This window comes from Lathyrus oleraceus, chromosome 4 (genome assembly GCF_024323335.1).
Source record: "Lathyrus oleraceus cultivar Zhongwan6 chromosome 4, CAAS_Psat_ZW6_1.0, whole genome shotgun sequence".
NCBI classification, from domain to species: domain Eukaryota; kingdom Viridiplantae; phylum Streptophyta; class Magnoliopsida; order Fabales; family Fabaceae; genus Lathyrus; species Lathyrus oleraceus.
Window position 1 is genome coordinate 405,705,674 of NC_066582.1, and position 18,537 is coordinate 405,724,210.

The following is an 18,537-nucleotide window of genomic DNA, read 5'->3' on the forward strand; positions in this document are numbered from 1 at the left end:
TGCCCCCTAAAAAATGAAAAGACTCAAAAAGTATCTTAGAGTCATTAGAATAACTACTTGCCACCTTATACTTAAAATGAATTGAATTTGAATTAAAAATAATTCGACGTTTCACTTCGACTCATTTCTATATTTAACATCTACAAAAACATAAGATAATTTATAAAATAAATAAATAAAAGAAGAGAAAGAACAAATTAATAAGGTAATAGTCTTCTCTTGAAAACTAGTTGTTAATTCAGTGGGATGTGCTGGAAAATCAAAAATTTGTTACAGTGGTGCATATCCGATTATTTAATCGAGATTTGACTATATTTTACTAATAAGAAAATATCAAATTTAATATATATATCACTGAAACCTGATTTGTTTGATCTTAATCAGACAATCTGAGACACATAGATAAGATTTTTAATTTTAAATATAAAAATTAAATTCTATTAAAATTGTATCTTATATGTCAAAGAAAAAAGAGGTAAATAAAATGCAACGCAAGAAAATCATATACAGATTAAGAAAAATAAATTTCCTAAGTAAAACTTATTAGAAAATAATTAATATTTCAATTGTTTTTTAGTCATTCTTTTTTTTTTTTACAAATGGAAGGAGTACTTTCTAGTACTACTTGTAAGGCTGGCTAAGTGCATAACTCTAATTAAGAAAGTCATGCACATGCATGAATGTAAATGAGATTCTTATCTTGTTTAAAAAAATATCCTTTAGTTCTAATGAAAGGACAAATAAGGTTAGAACTTATAAAAGAGAATCATAATAATTAACCTATTATAAAAAAGGGTCGTGTATATATTTATTAAAATAATAACAACTCACCTAATATTAACAGATTCAAGTATATTAAAACAATAATTAACATGTCTAATTAAAAAAAATATTGGTAAAACAATACCACCTTCTTAGCTACTTCAATTCAAAAAATCAACTTTGAAGATCCTACAGATTCTGGATGAAATCTGTCAGATACTGCTTTCTAATACATTATCATATCAAGATTATGTATCTTTTTTGACCATGATAGCCTCTTTTTTAAAATGTCACATTTTGATTTTTATTCCTTACAATTATATTCCTCTTATTTTTTTCTCTTATTTAATTCATCATTTTCTTTCATTTGAAAAATATTATCTTTCAAATAATGGTTATGGCTTCAGAGACCCAGTTTCATGTTTTGGCTGTTGATGATAGTATTGTTGACAGAATGCTGATTGAAAAGCTTCTTAAAACTTCTTCATTTCAAGGTATAACTTTCTTGTCCATTCTTTTTGTAATTTATTTTGTTAATATTATATTGTTTTAATGACTTTTGATTCAATTATTCATAGTTACTACAGTGGACTCAGCTACTAAGGCTTTAAAATTTCTTGGTTTGGTTGATGATATTGCTTCAGAAATTCATCAGGTTCATTTTATTACTAAGTTAATAAATATTATGAGTTTAAATATATTTTTTTTATAAGTTTGTGTTAATTTTCTATTCAATTATTCATGTAGGAAGTAGAAGTAAATTTGATCATAACAGATTATTGTATGCCAGGGATGACAGGTTATGATCTACTCAGAAAAATCAAGGTAGGATTTTGACATATTTTGCAAGACTTTTTTTTTATAGTTTTGGAATTTTTTAATTAATTAGTCTTCAATTCATTAAGTTTTTATATGAGTTTACTTTTAAAATTTGAATGCATTATAGAGTTTGGTGAAATTATGCACAATGTAATTTGTATTTTATTTTATTTTTTTGTTTATGGATTTTACTTTTCTATTTAGGAAACAATTTGAAAATTAGGATTTTATTTCTTAAATGTATATGATTTGATTTTTCAAAAATATTTCCAAAATTGTGAATATAACAAATCCAAAACTAAAGTTGTTCATGGACAGCTTAATGTCTAACTTAATGTTAAAACTAATTAAATTCCATTTATTTGCAGGAATCCAAATCTTTTAAGGACATACCTGTTGTGATTATGTCTTCTGAGAATGTCCCATCTAGAATAAATAGGTGAGCAATTAATTATATAAAAATCAGTTTTCAAATATTTTTAAAAGAGAGTATAAGCTATTTTGTTGTTTCTTTGATAATGAAAATTGTTTTTTTCTCAAATAGTTATCAAAAATAATATTTAATAAAAGTTACTCTTCTCCTTTGAAACATTTTTATTTTATTTTGTTCAGGTTTTCATTTTTATTTAAATCTACAACAAACTATAAAAACCCTTAAAATTATTACTTTTATTTAAAAAATAATATCTCGTCTAATTGTGAAACTTTTAACAAATGATTTTAAATTGAAATGTATATGAAAACCATATCAAACTAATTATTTTGAAAATGAAAAATCTCTTATATTATATATTATTGTTTGAAACTTTACTAGACTTAACTTTTGGCTGTAATTGTATCAGGTGTATGGAAGAGGGAGCTGAAGAATTCTTCCTGAAACCAGTTAAACAATCAGATGTAAACAAGCTGAAACCTCATTTGTTGAAATCAAGAGTTAGTGAAGAGCATGAATAAGCAACATTTAGTATTTAAACTGGTTTAAAATTAAACTTGATAGCACATAGGTATTTCCTAGAACATGCAAAAGGATACAAAATGTAAATAGTTGAGAAAAAACAACATTTAATTTTGGCGGAATAAAGAACAATTTATTTTTGCGATATTTTTTCTTTATAATTATGCCTCATTTTATTTCTATATGCTTTTGTACTTATATATTTAAAAAGTGTAGTTTTGTAGGACATATCTCTAAATAAACGGGTTTGAGTATTATATGAGTTGGATCGATAGGTTAATGGTTTTACTCGCACCCATAAATACTAGAATTAGAGGTGGGAATAAGTTAAACTATCCGCCAAAAGTCTATGGCTCGATTTAATTGAAGTTTGACTCAGCCTAACTTGTTTTAACAAGACTTAGATATTTTAAAAAGCCTATAGAAAAATCGGGCTACGACTTATAAAATTATAGAAAAGCCTACTAAATTTATCAGATCGATTTATTTATGTATAATCTTAAATATTATAATTATTTATTTATTTATTTGATTCTTTCAAATTTTCAACACAACATTTTATTTTTATTTTTATTTTCTTTTAATTATTTAGGTTTTCAAATGACTATAGGCTTTAAAAAAATTTATTAGTCTAAAAAAATACAAAATAGGTTTTTAAACATGATAATAGGTTAATTAGGTTTTTAAAAATGTCAGACCATATTCAAAATAAAACTTTTGACAGATAATAGGTCAGACTTATGTCTTAATTTTAAGGGGTTGCTCTTCCCACCATTAATGATGAAGAGCCATCCTAACGAAATCCAAAAATGTTATTCCATAATTTCGGAAGTACATCTCCAAACGCACTTGTTCCACGCCAAAACACGTTTTTAAGTGAGACACACCCTCCTTTTCTCAAAAATGGATTCACCCATACAATTGTTTTGTTAATTTCACAACTCATTGACTATTTTGGAAGTGCATTTCTGGATTTATCAAACAAGAAATTTAATAAAACATCACCTTACATGTATGTTTCACTCATGATCCTACCTCAATTTTTTCTTCAAACTCTATCAAAACCTTATTCCCCACTCAATCAAATTTTCTACTTCAAAATAACATAGCGAAGGAAGATGAAATTTTAGGTAATGTACATGAATTTTCTTTATAATTAATTACTTGCTAGAATATGGTTTTTGCTCTGAAAAAAATGAAAGTTGCATCCGCAACTGTATTTTTGAATTTTTGTTGAATGTCATACAAAACTGTATTTTGAAATTAGGTAAGGGTTGAATTTGGTCAGCTCTTAATTTTTTTTGTTATGATCGGCCTTAGATATGGTGCACTCTGACGTTGTTCCCAAATCTATTGTATTTGTGAATGTTAAATCGGCTGATATTGTTGGACATGTGACTCCACACACAAGATGAGGGTGAATTGTGTGTTACAGAAAATTTTTGGTTTGAAAAATTATCTTTAACATTATCAGTTTGAAAACATTTTGAAAACATTTTTTAAATAAACTACAGGAATTTAAAAATTGCAGAAGGTAAAAGTTAAGGTAAGAGAGAAGACACCATGAATTATACAGGTTCAGACAAGAATACTTAGTCTTGTCCCCAAGATTTGAACTTGAGAGTATCTAGTAAAACTTAAGAACTTTTAGTAGGTTGAACTCTCGAGCCCCTTATACAAGTAAAATGAAGTTTCAAGATAACTTCCAACCAAATGGACACCGGAGATAAGCAATTAGTCTTCCTTCCAAATGGCGGATTGAAGCAGTTAGTGTTCTTTATAAATAGAAACCTGAAGCGATTAGTCCCCCAGTTAAACCTAGATTTTCCACAGATTTATCTCGAATCAAGGAGAGCTTTTATACCAGGTTGAACTCATAAACTAAACCGAGGTTTTGACCAGGTTGACCACGAACCACTGAGATTTTAATCTAGGCTTATTTCGAATCAAATCAAGCTTTTGTTTGGGTTGAGCTTATGACCCAAACCGGGGTTTTACATAGAATAACCACAAATCAACGTGATATTTTAATTTGGGCTTATGTTGAACCAAAGTAAGCTTTCAAATCAGACTGAGCTTACGAACCTCAGACTTAAAACCTAAATCACCAAGACTAAATATTTTAAATGAGTTTAACTTTGAACCCAAACAAACAATCCCTAAAGGATGACTTATTCAACAAAGATAATGATCCTTGGTGAATTTACAATTATAGCCTTCCAGAATAGAAAAAAAATTCACCAAACAAAAGGCATTTTTCCAAAGCACTACGACTAATTTCTGAGTAAGAAAATATTTTTAGAGAGAGTGAGGAGTGAGATATGAAAGCTCACGACTCAGGATATGAATATATGAGGGAAGAGACCTCTATTTATAGGCTAGAGGGTGAAACAAAAATGAAAATTTTTGGTGTCAAATTTAATGAGTCAATCGATTGGCATCATGCTCCAATCAATTGTGAAATTATGTTCCTCGTGGGACATATGTCAAACATGATGTCCAAGACAACTGGTTCGACAAGATAAATTTGATTTGTAGTCGCCCACGGGGTCAAAAACGAGTTTAAGACAAAACGTAGTAAAAAAGAAAGCGACACTCGAATATCGTATCTCAAGGACTCTTGGATTATTATTAACCTACTGGAATCGATTTGGGGGGGTTATATTTGATTCATAATAAGTGATTATAAAAAGTGATTATGAAAAGTGATTATAAAAATAAGTTGATCTACTAATTCAGTTCCTACCTATCATCGATTATTATAACTTCACTTCCCTAAGTTGATTCTATCCATGTTCTATCATGATATCAATCAGCAAGCGTGAATTAAATTATAAGAATTACGTTTCCTATTTTCCGAGTTAAGCAATCAGTTAAGAATAAAGCAAATTAATTGATTAAGCATACGGTAACACGCAATCAAAATTAGGGAACAATAAATCAAACGAACCATGCAAAACTACTATGTGATAAATCGGATTAAGCAAATGATAAACACATAGCTGAATTGAAAGGAATATAAATTAAATTACAAAGTTATATTAATCTCAAGTATCGGAACCTGAATACAATAGATCAACAAAAGTGATTACTTCTTCATAGGCTTCCGTACAAAGCTTCAGAAATATTTCATGAATAGCGAATCAGCGTGAACAGTTGTAGCGGCCACTAGGTATAGGAAAAACATAGAAATTGGGTTCTAACCCAATCGGGTCGAAAAACATAAAAGAACCTGGCTCATAACTAAATATTTCTTAAGTCTGAAACTTCAACGATTTATTCGACCCTACTTCACTCCGAATCAGTTTTTGACTTCAACACAAAACTTATAATTCTTCCTCTTAGCTTTCCAACTCCTATCAGAACACGTCAATCAATTCTCGTAGCTCAAGTTATGATTTGCACAGTAAACAGGTATCAAATAATTGTTAATGCTAAAAATAAAATACGAAATTAAAATAAAGGAAAAAATAAACTTAAATATAAAAATACAATAAAGTAGTTAAATTAATAAAACTAACTAGAGAAATTCCTAAGTGCAATAGTATAAGAATGTGTATCAAAATGCACTAATCAAATTCCCCCACACTTGAACTTTTGCACTTTGAGCAAAATTATAAATTCAAAACTGAAAAACTTCAAAACAAAAACAAAACATAGCATGTATTTCCAAAGGTTTTCAATAAGAAAAAAGTGTAAGTAAAATCCTAAGTCTAAGCTTCATAAATAATGGTGTTAGTGATTATCATTTTACGACAGTCAAAGCAGATAAGAGTATAGTTTACGAAAGAGTATATCATAAGTAGTAAGATCCTCACAAGATAAAATTCACTCAACTCTCAAGTGGTTAGGTTAACTGTTTACACTTAAAGCATAACATGAAGGTTAGTACTATAATAAGTTTGAAAAGACTCTAACATCCACAATTGAAATACATGCACATAATGATCAAAATGACTTTTATTCAGGTTGTAACATGGTCAAGGTAAGGGTAAGATAAATCCTAAGGGGTATTAGGCTAAAACTAGAAGGGTCAAAATAAAATTGAAGGAAACTAAGGGAGTTGAACTACAAAGTACTTCATTCACTTTCAAACAACGTTTCTACTATTTCTCTTCTCTTTTCTCTTTTTATTCTTTTTTTCAGAAGGAAAGTATATTGACATCATTCCTTTCTTTTTCCATTTTTTCTTCTCTTTCAGTCATTTTTTTTTCTTTTTCTACCAACCTTTGAAACATCACAACTATATTGTTCAACCCCACCCAACTCCATACAAGACTCTTTCAACCCTTTGAATAGCGCTATAACATTGTTTTTCTCTTTTCGGTTTATAATGGGTTTTAAATTTAAAAAAAAAAAGATAAACAGGCTCAAAGGGGGTTTCCAAACAAGGGATAATATTTGTAGGGTTGACTTTTGGCTAACTGGATAAAAATAAAATAAAACAAAACAACATATCTTTATCATATCAGTGTGCACAAGTAAGCAAAAAGCTTAAATAAGAGTGAATTCAAGTTCTAGAGACTAACAGACATGAGTGAAACAAACAAGAAAGAAAAAGATGGATATTTTTTAATGTTATCCATTAAAATTCTAAAAATCTCACAAGGTTAATGATCTACCACAAATGATGTACAATCTAGAGTTTAATCCTACTTAACATGCCAAGAATGCACCCAAAAAAATTCAATCACATCACACCCTAATTCTTAATCAATAGAACATAGAATTTACTCACAGACAATTGCAACTCAAAAACCAAAGAACAACATGCAATTTTTTATTTATTTATTATTTAAGAAAACACACAAAAACGAAGAAAACTGAAAGAAAACAAAATAAAGAAATGGTTCTCTCCCCCCCACACACACATTGTTCTCAATGAAATAACATAAATATAAAATAAGAGTAAGAGAAAGGAAAAAGTATTCTCTGGTCAAGTTGTAGAGTAGGTGGGCATTTCCAAGGAAAGCTCTTCTATGGTTGAATCTTTAGGTATCGAACTTTCATGGAATAGCTCTAGGAGCTTCCCATTAAACTTGAAAACTTTGTCAGTACCTGCACTTTGAATCTCTACTGCATCATGAGGGAAAACATTAATAAAAACAAAAGGGCCAACCCCTTTCGATCGATGTTTTCCAGCCATAATTTTAAGGCAGTAGTTAAACAATAAAAAAATTTGGCCTATGGAGAATTCCTTCCTAGAAATCATCTTATCATGGATCTGCTTATTTTTCTCCTTATCAATTCTAGAGCTTTCATAAGCCTCTAGCCTAAGCTCTTCAAGTTGTTGTAATTGGAGTTTTCTTTTCATACATGCTTGTTGCGTCTCTAAATTACAACTTTTTACTGCCAAATAAGCATGGTGCTCTATATCTACAAGGAGGTGAGATGCCTTAACAAATACAAGTCTATAGGGAGACATCCCTATTGGTGTTTTGAAATCTATTCTTTGAGCCCAAATTGCATCTTCTAGACGGCGACTCTGTTTCTTCCTATTTGGCTGCACCATTTTTTCCAAGATCTGCTTAATTTTCCTGTTTGAGATTTCAGCTTGCCCATTAGGTTGTAGGTGATACGTAGTAGAGACCCTATGCACAACTCCATACTTCTTGAGCAAAGCTTTCATGGTGTGATTACAAAAATGAGTGCCTTGGTCACTTATGATAGCTCAGGGTATTCCAAACCTGTAAAAAATATTGGACCTGGAAAAATCTGCAACAACTCTAGAATCATTAGTCCTAGTGGGAATAGCTTCATCCACTTTGAAACATAATCAACAACAAGCAAAATATAGAGAAAACCAAAAGAGACAAGAAAGGGACCCATAAAGTAAATTCCCCATACATCAAACACCTCACAGAAAATATATAGGTTGTTAAGGTATTTCACTCTTACGAGTGATGATTGTACCTGCTATCTGACACACTTTATAAGTGCAGTAAGTCTCATAAGCATCTTTAAAAATAGTGGGCCAATAGAAGCCTGAGTCCAGGATTTTTCTTGAAGTCCTTTGAGGACCAAAGTGTCCCCCTACTTGAAAAGCATGAGAAAGATGCAAAATAGATTCAATCTCATAGTCCGGGACACACACCCTAATAACCTGATCACTACCAAATTTCCATAGATATGGATCATCCCACACATAATATTCGGCATCACTCTTGAGTTTGTGAATTTGTGTTCTATATGCATTTGTAGGAAAAACACTTGCAACAAGATAATTAACAATATCAGCAAACCAAAGGGTTATCACATGCAATTGTAAAAGCTGCTCAGCTGGAAAATCATCCTAAATGGGAGAAGGATCTTCATCTCGCTCTATTCTACTTAAGTGGCCAGCTACTAGATTCTCATCTCCACTTTTGTCCTTAATCTCCATATTGAACTCTTGAAGCAACAACATCCACCAAATTAATCTCGGTTTTTCTTCTGGTTTCTTTAAAAGATGCTTCAAAGTTGCATGGTCAATAAAAATAACAACCTTGGAACCTAGCAAATATGATCTAAATGTATCAAGAGAAAAACAATAGTTAAACGTTCCTTTTTAGTGGTGGTGTAATTAGCCTGTGCAGAATCTAAAGTCCCAGAAGCATAATAAATAACATGGGCAACCTTGTCCATCCTTTATGCTAGGACTGCACTAACTGCATAGTTAGATGCATCATAAATAATCTCAAAAGGGAGGGTCCAGTTAGGAGGTTGGATGATGGGAGTGGAGGTCAATGCTTTCTTAAAGAAATCAAACTCCTTTTTACATTTGTCATCAAAGTTTAAAGTGACATCATTCTTCAACAAGTTTGACAACGGAAGAGCTACATGACCCAGAAAAGAGATGAATCTCACGAATGCAAGATGGGTAAGGCAGTGTAGAAATCACATCAATCTTAGCAGGATCTACTGAAATTACTTTTTCAGAAATTATGTGCCCTAAAATAATTCCATATTCAACCATAAAATGGAATTTTTCATAATTCAAAATAAGGTGAGTTTCTATGCATTTCTCTAAAAGCATATTTAAACTGTTCAAACATGCATCAAATGACGAACCATAAATAGTGAAATCATCCATAAACACTTCCATGCAATTTTCAATAAATTCAGAAAAAATACTAATCATGCATCACTGGAAAGTGCCAACGGCATTGCACAAACCAAAGGGCATCCTCCTGCAAGAAAATGTACCGAATGGGCATGTAAAAGTTACCTTTTCTTGATCCTCTGGTGCAATGTGGATATGAAAATAACCTGAAAAACCATCAAGAAAAGAATAATGCAATTTGTTGCCAACCGTTCAAGCATCTGATCAATGAACGGTAAAGGAAATTGATCTTTTCTAGTAGTCTAGTTCAATCTCCTATAATCAATACAAACTCTCCATCTATTCTGAAATCTAGTGGGAACAAGTTCATTCTTTTCATTCTTTATCACTGTGAGTCCATATTTCTTAGGTACAACCTGCACTGGATTCACCTTGTTACTATCAGAGATAGGATATATGATACCTGCTTGCAATAACTTGGTTACCTCTTTCTTCATAACATCAAGAATTAAAGGATTAATCCTCCTTTGGGGCTGCCTCACTACCTTAGCTCCTTCTTCAAGCAAAATCATATGCATACACATAGAGGGGCTAATACCTGGAATGTCAGCCAATGTCCACCCAATCACCTTTTATGCTTCTTCAAAACCTGCAAAAGCTTGTTTTCTTGATCAAAATAAAGGTTAGAATAAATTATAAAAGGAAGTTTTGCATTCGTCTCTAAATAAGCATATTTCAGATTGTCAGGAAATGGTTTAAGCTCTAAGGGAGTATGTTGTTCAATGGAATGTATGTTTGGGGAAGTCAGGTTGTCAAGAGCTTCAGCTGCCTAAACAACTGCATTTACACTATCACCCTGCAAGGCAGCACCAATCTCAGCACAAACAACACAAAGTTTGTTTTCAGCTGATTTTCCATCATTTTCAATCAACTCTAGACAAACCATTTATGTCAAATTACTGAAACATAGAGGTATACATAAAGATGTTGAATTTATAACTCAAATAGATAAACCCTCTATGCCAAGTTACTAAAACATAGAGGTGTACATAAAATAACAAGGATTCTTGTATACCATAGAACTCTAAAATATTCAACGTGAATGCTTGATTTCCAATGTAGGTTTGAGCTCCTTATATAGCATAATAATTCTGGGCTTTTTTTCATGGATCTCATATTTGATTTCTTCCAACATAAGTGTAGATTGGTTGGCCTAAAAATAAATGTTTAGAGTGTTTTAAAAGGAAATAATAAATATATATTTGTTACCCTTAATTAAGATGTTTTCACAAATTTTAGCACATTTTTACTAGCCCAATCGATTGGATATAAGTTCCAATCGATTGACCAGTATAAAAAATTGTCTAGAACTTTTTTGACAACTCCCAATTCAACTGGAACGACTTTAAAACATTTTGTTTTACGAAAAATACCTTGTGTTTCTACAAACTCGGATCACCCATACACGATTGGCGAGCTTTCACACTTCCTCTCTTTTATACTCTGAAGCTTCAAGATTTTTCAGATATGCAAGCACTTGCTTGAATTCTTCTTCAAGATTAGGCTTGAGGTTTATTCTTGTTGAGTGCCATCATCAGAGGATCTTTGTAGTGATTATCAAACCCTAGCTTAGTCTGCTTGCATCTTTAACCGCTTGTTATGCTTGGATTTAGATATCATCATCAAAAGTATATTTACCATTGATCCCATGTTGTTGATAGTTTCCTTAATTGCTTAAACTGCAAAACATGGTTCCACATACGTCAAGGTAGAGATATTGGTAAACAACTTACAAATGAACAAGAGTTTGTTGTTTGTGAACATATGCTCAAATAGATCCGCACAAAGGCTTCTAAACTAGGGTTTGGTGTTCTGATCGTGAGGTTAGATAATGGTCCTGATGAAAGAGATATATTTGTGACACTTAGATGCGAAAGAAGTGGAAAATGCACAAAATCTATATGGAAGTTGAAACTAGATAACACCAGTTCGAGGAGATATGAGTTTTCTTTTAAGTTGTGTGAGTACCTTATGGAGAATAATACATGGAAATTTAATGTAATACGTGGTATACATAATCATGACATGTGTTACAGGTTAGCTAGTCATCCCATTCCATGTTTCGTAAATCATGAAGAGAAGAAACTTGTTCCTGACATGATATTGAACATGGTGCAATCCAAAAACGTACTTACAACTTTAAAACAGAAAAGACCTAAAAATGTATCAAAACCTATTGAAACTTTTGATGAAGGTAGCAAGAAACACAAGAAAGTGGGGCTTGAATTTGGTTTCTAAAAATAAAAGCTTTTTCAAAACCAACTCAATCAAATAATAACACGAACAAGAAAAATAACAAAGTTATTTTTATATTGGTTCGCTGCTAACGAAGTTACCTATAGTCTAACCTACTAAAGTGATTTTTCCTTCTCAACAAGGACTAAATCCACTATAACCAAAACAAATTACAAACACCACAAAGATAAACTGTCTTTGTCTTCTTTAGTCTATCTGACTAAAACCTAGTCACTCAAGGAAACCACTCAAACAACTTTGAGATTTACAAGTGTGTGTTTACAAGTATTACTTCTAAGAAATCAGTAAAACACAAGTTAAATACAGTGAATATCTCACACAATAACGAGAAACAACTATGTGTGTTTATAAAGACTATATAAAAAAATATATACTTCAGCAAAAGAGTGTGTGCATGAGCATAGTATTGCGCATTGAATTAGCAGCTTCTTTAATTCTTCCAGGTCTCATTTATATAGAACATTAAAAGATCTGTTAGAGGGTAGAATTAGAGTAGAAAATTGGAGTTGTCTCTTTGTGTAACAGTTCGTATATAGGAGGCAAAATGGTACAATAGTACTGTCCTTAGCCCACAAAATCGACATAGTGGATGAAAGGGTGATCTTGTATTGTGTACTATTTTTCTGATGCAAAACCCTTTTGATCTTATCTTCTAATCTTCAGAGGCTTATGATGAAATAATGTTGAAGCATGCTTAGAAGGATCAAGAGACTAGTTGACAGAATCTTCAGAACCTTGGTCTTCGGAATCTTGACACAGTTCCTCAGAACCTGGTCTTTAGAGTCTTTAGATCTTGTTCTTCAGAATCTTCAGAACTTGAGCGCATAATCTTGAAGGTTAAAAATCCTTCAGAGGATCTTCAATCAAAGTCACAGTCAGAAGCTTTAGACCAAACGTTCATCACAACCATTGTCTAGAGCTTTCTAGAACTTGACAGCATCTTGTAAAACACTTGTATCTCTTTAGAGTCAGAGTGTGTTGATTCCAAAATCTGATGATGTCACACATCAATGCTTCAGAGTCAGAACCTGTTAGAAAAATCTACACACTAGATAAAAACCATTAGTGTTTAAAATTGTTCTTTAAGAAATAATGCATTGTTATCATCAAAACTAAAGGCCAGATGTAGAACCAGATCTTATTCTTACAATCTCCCCCTCTTTGATGATGAAAAAACCATGTATTTTGATGAATAATTTTTACTTGGTTTAATTACATAAAAAGTATCAGAGTGAGGTTTGTAAGCTCCCTCTAAATTTTATACTATTAAAAAATATTTTTCAGCTTAGAATATCAGAGTTAGGTTTGCATGCTCCCCCTGAATTTAAGACTAAAAATAATCTTAAGACATAAAAATTTTAATCATTATGAAAGAAATAACTTCCCATAAGGCAGAATCCTGGATACTGAAGCATGGTTGTTATCTTCCTATAAGGAAAAATCCTGGTTGTAATGGATGAAGTAACTTTCCTGAATGCAACAACTTTGGTACAAAAGTATTTCATTCAGAATCCTTGCTTGAGTGTTAGAAAGTTGAATATCAATCTCGTCATAGAGCATGATTTGCCAGAGCTTTCATAGCTTGGTTTCATAACCTGGTCATATTCCTCATGTCTGGTTGTTATCAGAACTTGTATATAGGTGGTTCAGAGCTTATATACGATTGGTTCGACCCTGATCACTTAAACTTAGTTCAGAACAAGAATATGTTTGGTTAACTGCAAACTGCTTAGTTAACTATCCAAACCATAAGTCTGATTCTTAAACATAAGCTTGGTTCATATTGTAAGACCCCAAATTTGACCCTAAGATCCCTCATGTTATCTTATCATATGCATTGACTTTGGGATCACACCTTGGCATTCTCCTCCCCCCCCCCCATTTCATTGGGTTTGCATTGGGAGAGATCACCAAGCACTTTTTATTTTATCATACTTTTTTTTCATTATTTACTAACCAAAATACCAAAAATATGTCAATGTATAGTTTTTTACTTTTGTAGGTAGTGTGTGTGATCACCCATGCTCTATCAAGCTTATATTTAGGGTTTGAGACCCTCGGTGCAAGGAGTTCAATCAAGAAATGGTTCACATTGGATCTAAGAATCATATATGGATCCCCATGATATTCACATGTCATTTTGATCAAGAATTCATAAAAGAGTTTGAAGCTTGCTTATCTTGGAAGCCCTAATTCATCTGGGTATCGTGTGTGACTTCTTCAACAAGTTTCTTCAACATTTGATCAAATATTTCAAGGGATACTTCTTATTACATCATCTTATGCCTATATGATCCTCTGTGAGTCCCAAAAGTCAAGAGAATTTCAAGTTAGCAAGTTGGTTCATGGGGGTTGACCAAGGAAAGTCAACTGGTCAAACCTGGGGTTCCCTAGACCCTATCTCCTACAATTTTTATGATATGAAAATGATTTCAAGAGAATAGTTACTAAAAATTACATTCCAAACAACTTTCATGTAAAGGTCAAGAGCTATTTATGCTTGGAAAGTCATGTTTTATGGTGAAAGATTATAGGTCATTTTGTCTAAACCCTAGTTTGGAGGTCAACTTCCGAAGACCATAACTTGCTCAATTTTTATGAGATGAAAGCAATTACAATTCCATGATCAAATTCAAGGTGTCTAATTTAACTTTTATGTTTGGAGGAAGCTAAAATTCAGCTTGCAAATGCATGTGCCAAGAGGAAATATTATAGGTCACTTTGGACCAATACCATTCAACAAGTGATTTTCCTCAATTTCTAAAATGTATAACTCCTCCATGAAAAATAAAATGAGGTCAAATTTGTGACCAAATTGAATAGGTCTTAAAGAGCTAAAACTTTGATGAAGGAACATTTTCCATTTGAAGTCCATAGAAAAAGTTATTCAAGGTGGAAGAAGTGAACATTTGACTTGGGTCTTAGAAAAGTTTCAAATATTTTTGATTTCCCAAAATTCACCCTCAAAATTCATAATGATCCAAGCTTCAAATGGAAAAGTGTTCAACATGAAAGTTGTTCCCCTTGGTCTCACCTTTCCAAAAACTCTAAGATCATCTCATTTGGATCAAAATTGAGGGACTTGTGCATGGATCCATTATGGGAAGTGTTTTGGCAAGATTTGGATTCAAGTGATCATTCTTCTTTGCTTGCTTCCACATGATGATTTCAGTACACTTTGCACACGGATTGGAGTTGGATTACATTAGTTCTTAGGCCCAAATCATTTCTCATGCACTCATGCAAGGAGGTTTCTAAATTTGGCCAAATTTCAAATGGTGCAAAGATCAAATTCATTGCCTATTTAAACAAGCTCAGGGCTTCAGAATCATCATCAACACCCTGCCCAAGCTTTGCTAGACTAGTCCAAACCCTCACTGACATTGAATTTATGAAGCTTTCTCTTGAAATTGAGCTTGAACTTCATCTTCTGTTTCGAAGTTCAAACTCCAAAAATTCACTTCCCTTTTCATCTCAATTGGTTTCTGCAAACAAGAGGAAGAGAAAGCAAGCAAATCCAGATCATGATCAAGTGAAATTGGATTAATTCGAAGGTGATTTTTCATAAACTTCATCTCTTCTATTCTCTCTCAATTCTTCACCATTCTTTGTGATTTTTGGTTGTCTGAAGTCCTATCAATGTAGGAAAGAAGATTGAGTTGCTTTGAGGTCAAATCGAAGCAACTCAGTTCATGATCCTCAAAATTCAAATCCATGTATCTTTTTATATACTTGGAATTTGAGAAAATTGAGGCCACATTCGTGCTCCTGAGCATTTTTCCTTCAAATTAGTGTATTCACTTTTCATTTTTCATGAAGTTGAGCTTGAACCAGACCGGTGGTGATCATCAGAGAAGATGACCGGAGATAGGGCTCCGGTGGTATGCTGGCATTGCCTAGACCATCTGATCTTGTTTCCATTTTTTAATCACGATGCTTGCTTTTGATTACCATGTGTGCGGCGCTTTGATTCAAGTCACCATGGATAGCACGCGCGTGGCCATTAGATCTGCCACCTCAATTAATGAGGGAGATCCGATGGCCCCAGATTTTTCATATTTTCTAGTTTTTCATTTAATCCATATATTTTGATTAATTCATATTAATTTCATTTTTAATCCAAAAAATATGGGACTTTCACCAAAAATCTTAAAATATTTTCCTATTTTATTTTCTGAATTAAAATTATTTTTTGGATTTATTTTGATATATTTCATGAATTAATTGTTTTTGTGCATATTTTTAATTGTTTAAAAATACTTCTGACTTTTCAAAAATTATGAAAAAATTTGTCTAAGGTTCTTTGACCATGTTTGACCTAGGATAAATCTCTTGGCCATTTATTTAGTGTTTTAAAGAGGTTTTAGGATTTGACCAAACTAAATTTAATTTAAATGCATTTCTAATTGATTAATTGTATAGAAATTATGTTGAGTCATTTTTATTGACTTGTGATGTTTGACTATGTGTTTAGGCCTTGGTCAAGGTTGGTTTGACTTTTGTTGAGTTAAAATCATTGAATTGAGGGGATTGGTGAAATGTACATTTCATCTCTCAAAATGAATGAATGATTTTAATTTGATAAAATTTATCCCATGACCAATTTGTGTTTCTCTCATCTCCCCCCCCCCCCCCCCCTCTTCATCTTCAATCCCATTCTCTCCCGTCCTTTTTATTGACCAATGAATTCTCAATATCCTAAGGCTAATTGGTTCATCAATAACCTAGTGTTAGATGAACCAATACAAGTATGGATGAGATAGGTCCATCCTTTTGATCTTTTCGTTTAGTGTGTGGTATGTTTTAGGAATTTGGTTCATCATACCAAATCTCTAACATGCATTAGCACCTAAATTTTTATTGTCTGGCCTCAAATAGTTGTGACTTCTATATAAGTCCAATTACGATTGCTTAACATAGAGCTAAATTTGACCCTAAAGGCATAACATTCTAGTAAGTGAGATTGTAAGTCTCCCCCCTTTCATAGTATTGTATGGAAACTTGGCCTTTTTTCCTTCCTTTGGAAGATGTCTTGGTTCAAGGATCCATGCTTGTGAATAGAGGGTTGAGTGTTCTCCAAAGAATGACTTAATCAATTAAAAAGCAAAACTCCACTAACATCTAATTAACTTTGACTAACACAAACTATTATTAACCTTTCTTTACTTTCAAGTCATTTACTTTATGAAATTTAAATTCAAGTCATTTATCATTTCATTTATCATTTTACATATCATTTAACTTGTTTATGTTAATGTCATTTTCACTTCGCTCATTTTAGCCATATATTGTGTTTGTATATATTTGTTTGTATATTTTGTTTGTGTTTGTGGTCTTAGGACCTTAAAATACTTAATAAACAACAAAAACCCTAAAAAATGTTTGTGTGGACTGTTGGATTTGATCTGAACTTTTGGACTTAGAATTAAGCAACATTCCATGAGCAAAGGGACTTGGCCAATGCCAAATTTCTGAGACCAAGTTATTGTGATTTGAGCTTTCATCTGATACAAGTATTGGGATCCCCTTGAATTCATATGCTACATGGTATTGATGCAACTATTATTTTGATCTTGTGTCTAATATCTTATTCTGAGTTGATCAAAGAGTATTTCATCTGATACAATGGAAGATAAAGAAGACTTCTAGCTATGGGATTTGCTTGCTTAGATGTGGATATCTTTATTTGATGTCGTGATCTTCATGATGCTTGATATTGCTAATTGCTTGCTGATTATTGCTTGATTCAAAGTCCAAAGGGGAAGTGGGTTTTCTATATGACATTCTTGTCTATTTGATTGCATCTCATTGGTCAGATCTTTTCAACTCTTAACTTTTAATTTTATGCTTAGGATTAGTCTTATCATCTCCTCCTATTTCTTAAATTTCAAAATCTCTCTCCCTTTTTTAAAAACTTTCTTTACTTGTAATTTCAAAACTAGACTTTATTGCACAAATTAGAAACATTGGCCTTATGCCATTACATTTTAAAACTCTTTTCTTAATCAAACTTGTAAATAAATTTAACCATATTGACTTAAAATTTCAAAACACAAAAAGAACTAACACTCATTCAAACTTTTGGGCCCTTTGTGCCTCTTTTAAACTCAAATTTTGATTAAAAGCAACCCACTCATTTTGAAATTGATACCACGAACTATGAGGTTTTGATCCGTCTTTTTATGTTGGTATATAGGCACAAGTCCGTAGGTCTTGTCAAACACAAAAATATAATTAATGAATTCTTTTCTCATCCCCACACTCTAAAAAGGGATCCAGAGGAGTACCTAGGACACTTTGGGTATCATGACACACATTGCAAACATCTTTTATACCAAAAACACAGACACACATAAAAAAGGGCTCCCTAGGAGTACCTAAGACACTTTGGGTGCTAACACCTTCCCTCTGTGTAACCAACCCCCTTACCTGTAATCTCTGACATTTTATTAGTTTTGATTTGAAAACTTCTTATCTTTGGGTTTTGTCCGCACGTTTCCCTTTTCCTTTGGAAACAATAAAAGCGCGGTGGCGACTCTGGTTTTATTGATGTTAAGTATATCCATAGCTTAATAGTCATGAATTTACCGCTGCAAAAATAAAGTGGCGACTCTGCTGGGGAGTAGTCATCAGTGGGTTTAGC

General features: G+C 32.2%; 1 protein-coding gene across 1 annotated transcript; it reads left to right on the forward strand.

Moving 5' to 3' along the window:
• Positions 1-1,153: 1,153 nt before the first annotated feature.
• Positions 1,154-2,572, forward strand: LOC127135597 (two-component response regulator ORR9). Its single transcript, XM_051062259.1, has 5 exons — positions 1,154-1,256; positions 1,341-1,417; positions 1,510-1,587; positions 1,950-2,020; positions 2,424-2,572. Exons 1-5 carry the CDS (start codon positions 1,154-1,156, stop codon positions 2,533-2,535), a joined length of 441 nt encoding a protein of 146 aa, XP_050918216.1. The 3' UTR covers positions 2,536-2,572.
• Positions 2,573-18,537: the final 15,965 nt, after the last annotated feature.

Coding starts and splice junctions, on each gene's coding strand:
- LOC127135597 (XM_051062259.1), top strand. CDS start 1,154: ATGGTTATGGCTTCAGAGACCCAGTTTCATGTTTTGGCTGTTGATGAT. Junction 1,418..1,509: donor TTGCTTCAGAAATTCATCAG/GTTCATTTTATT, acceptor TTATTCATGTAG/GAAGTAGAAGTAAATTTGAT. Junction 1,588..1,949: donor ATCTACTCAGAAAAATCAAG/GTAGGATTTTGA, acceptor ATTTATTTGCAG/GAATCCAAATCTTTTAAGGA.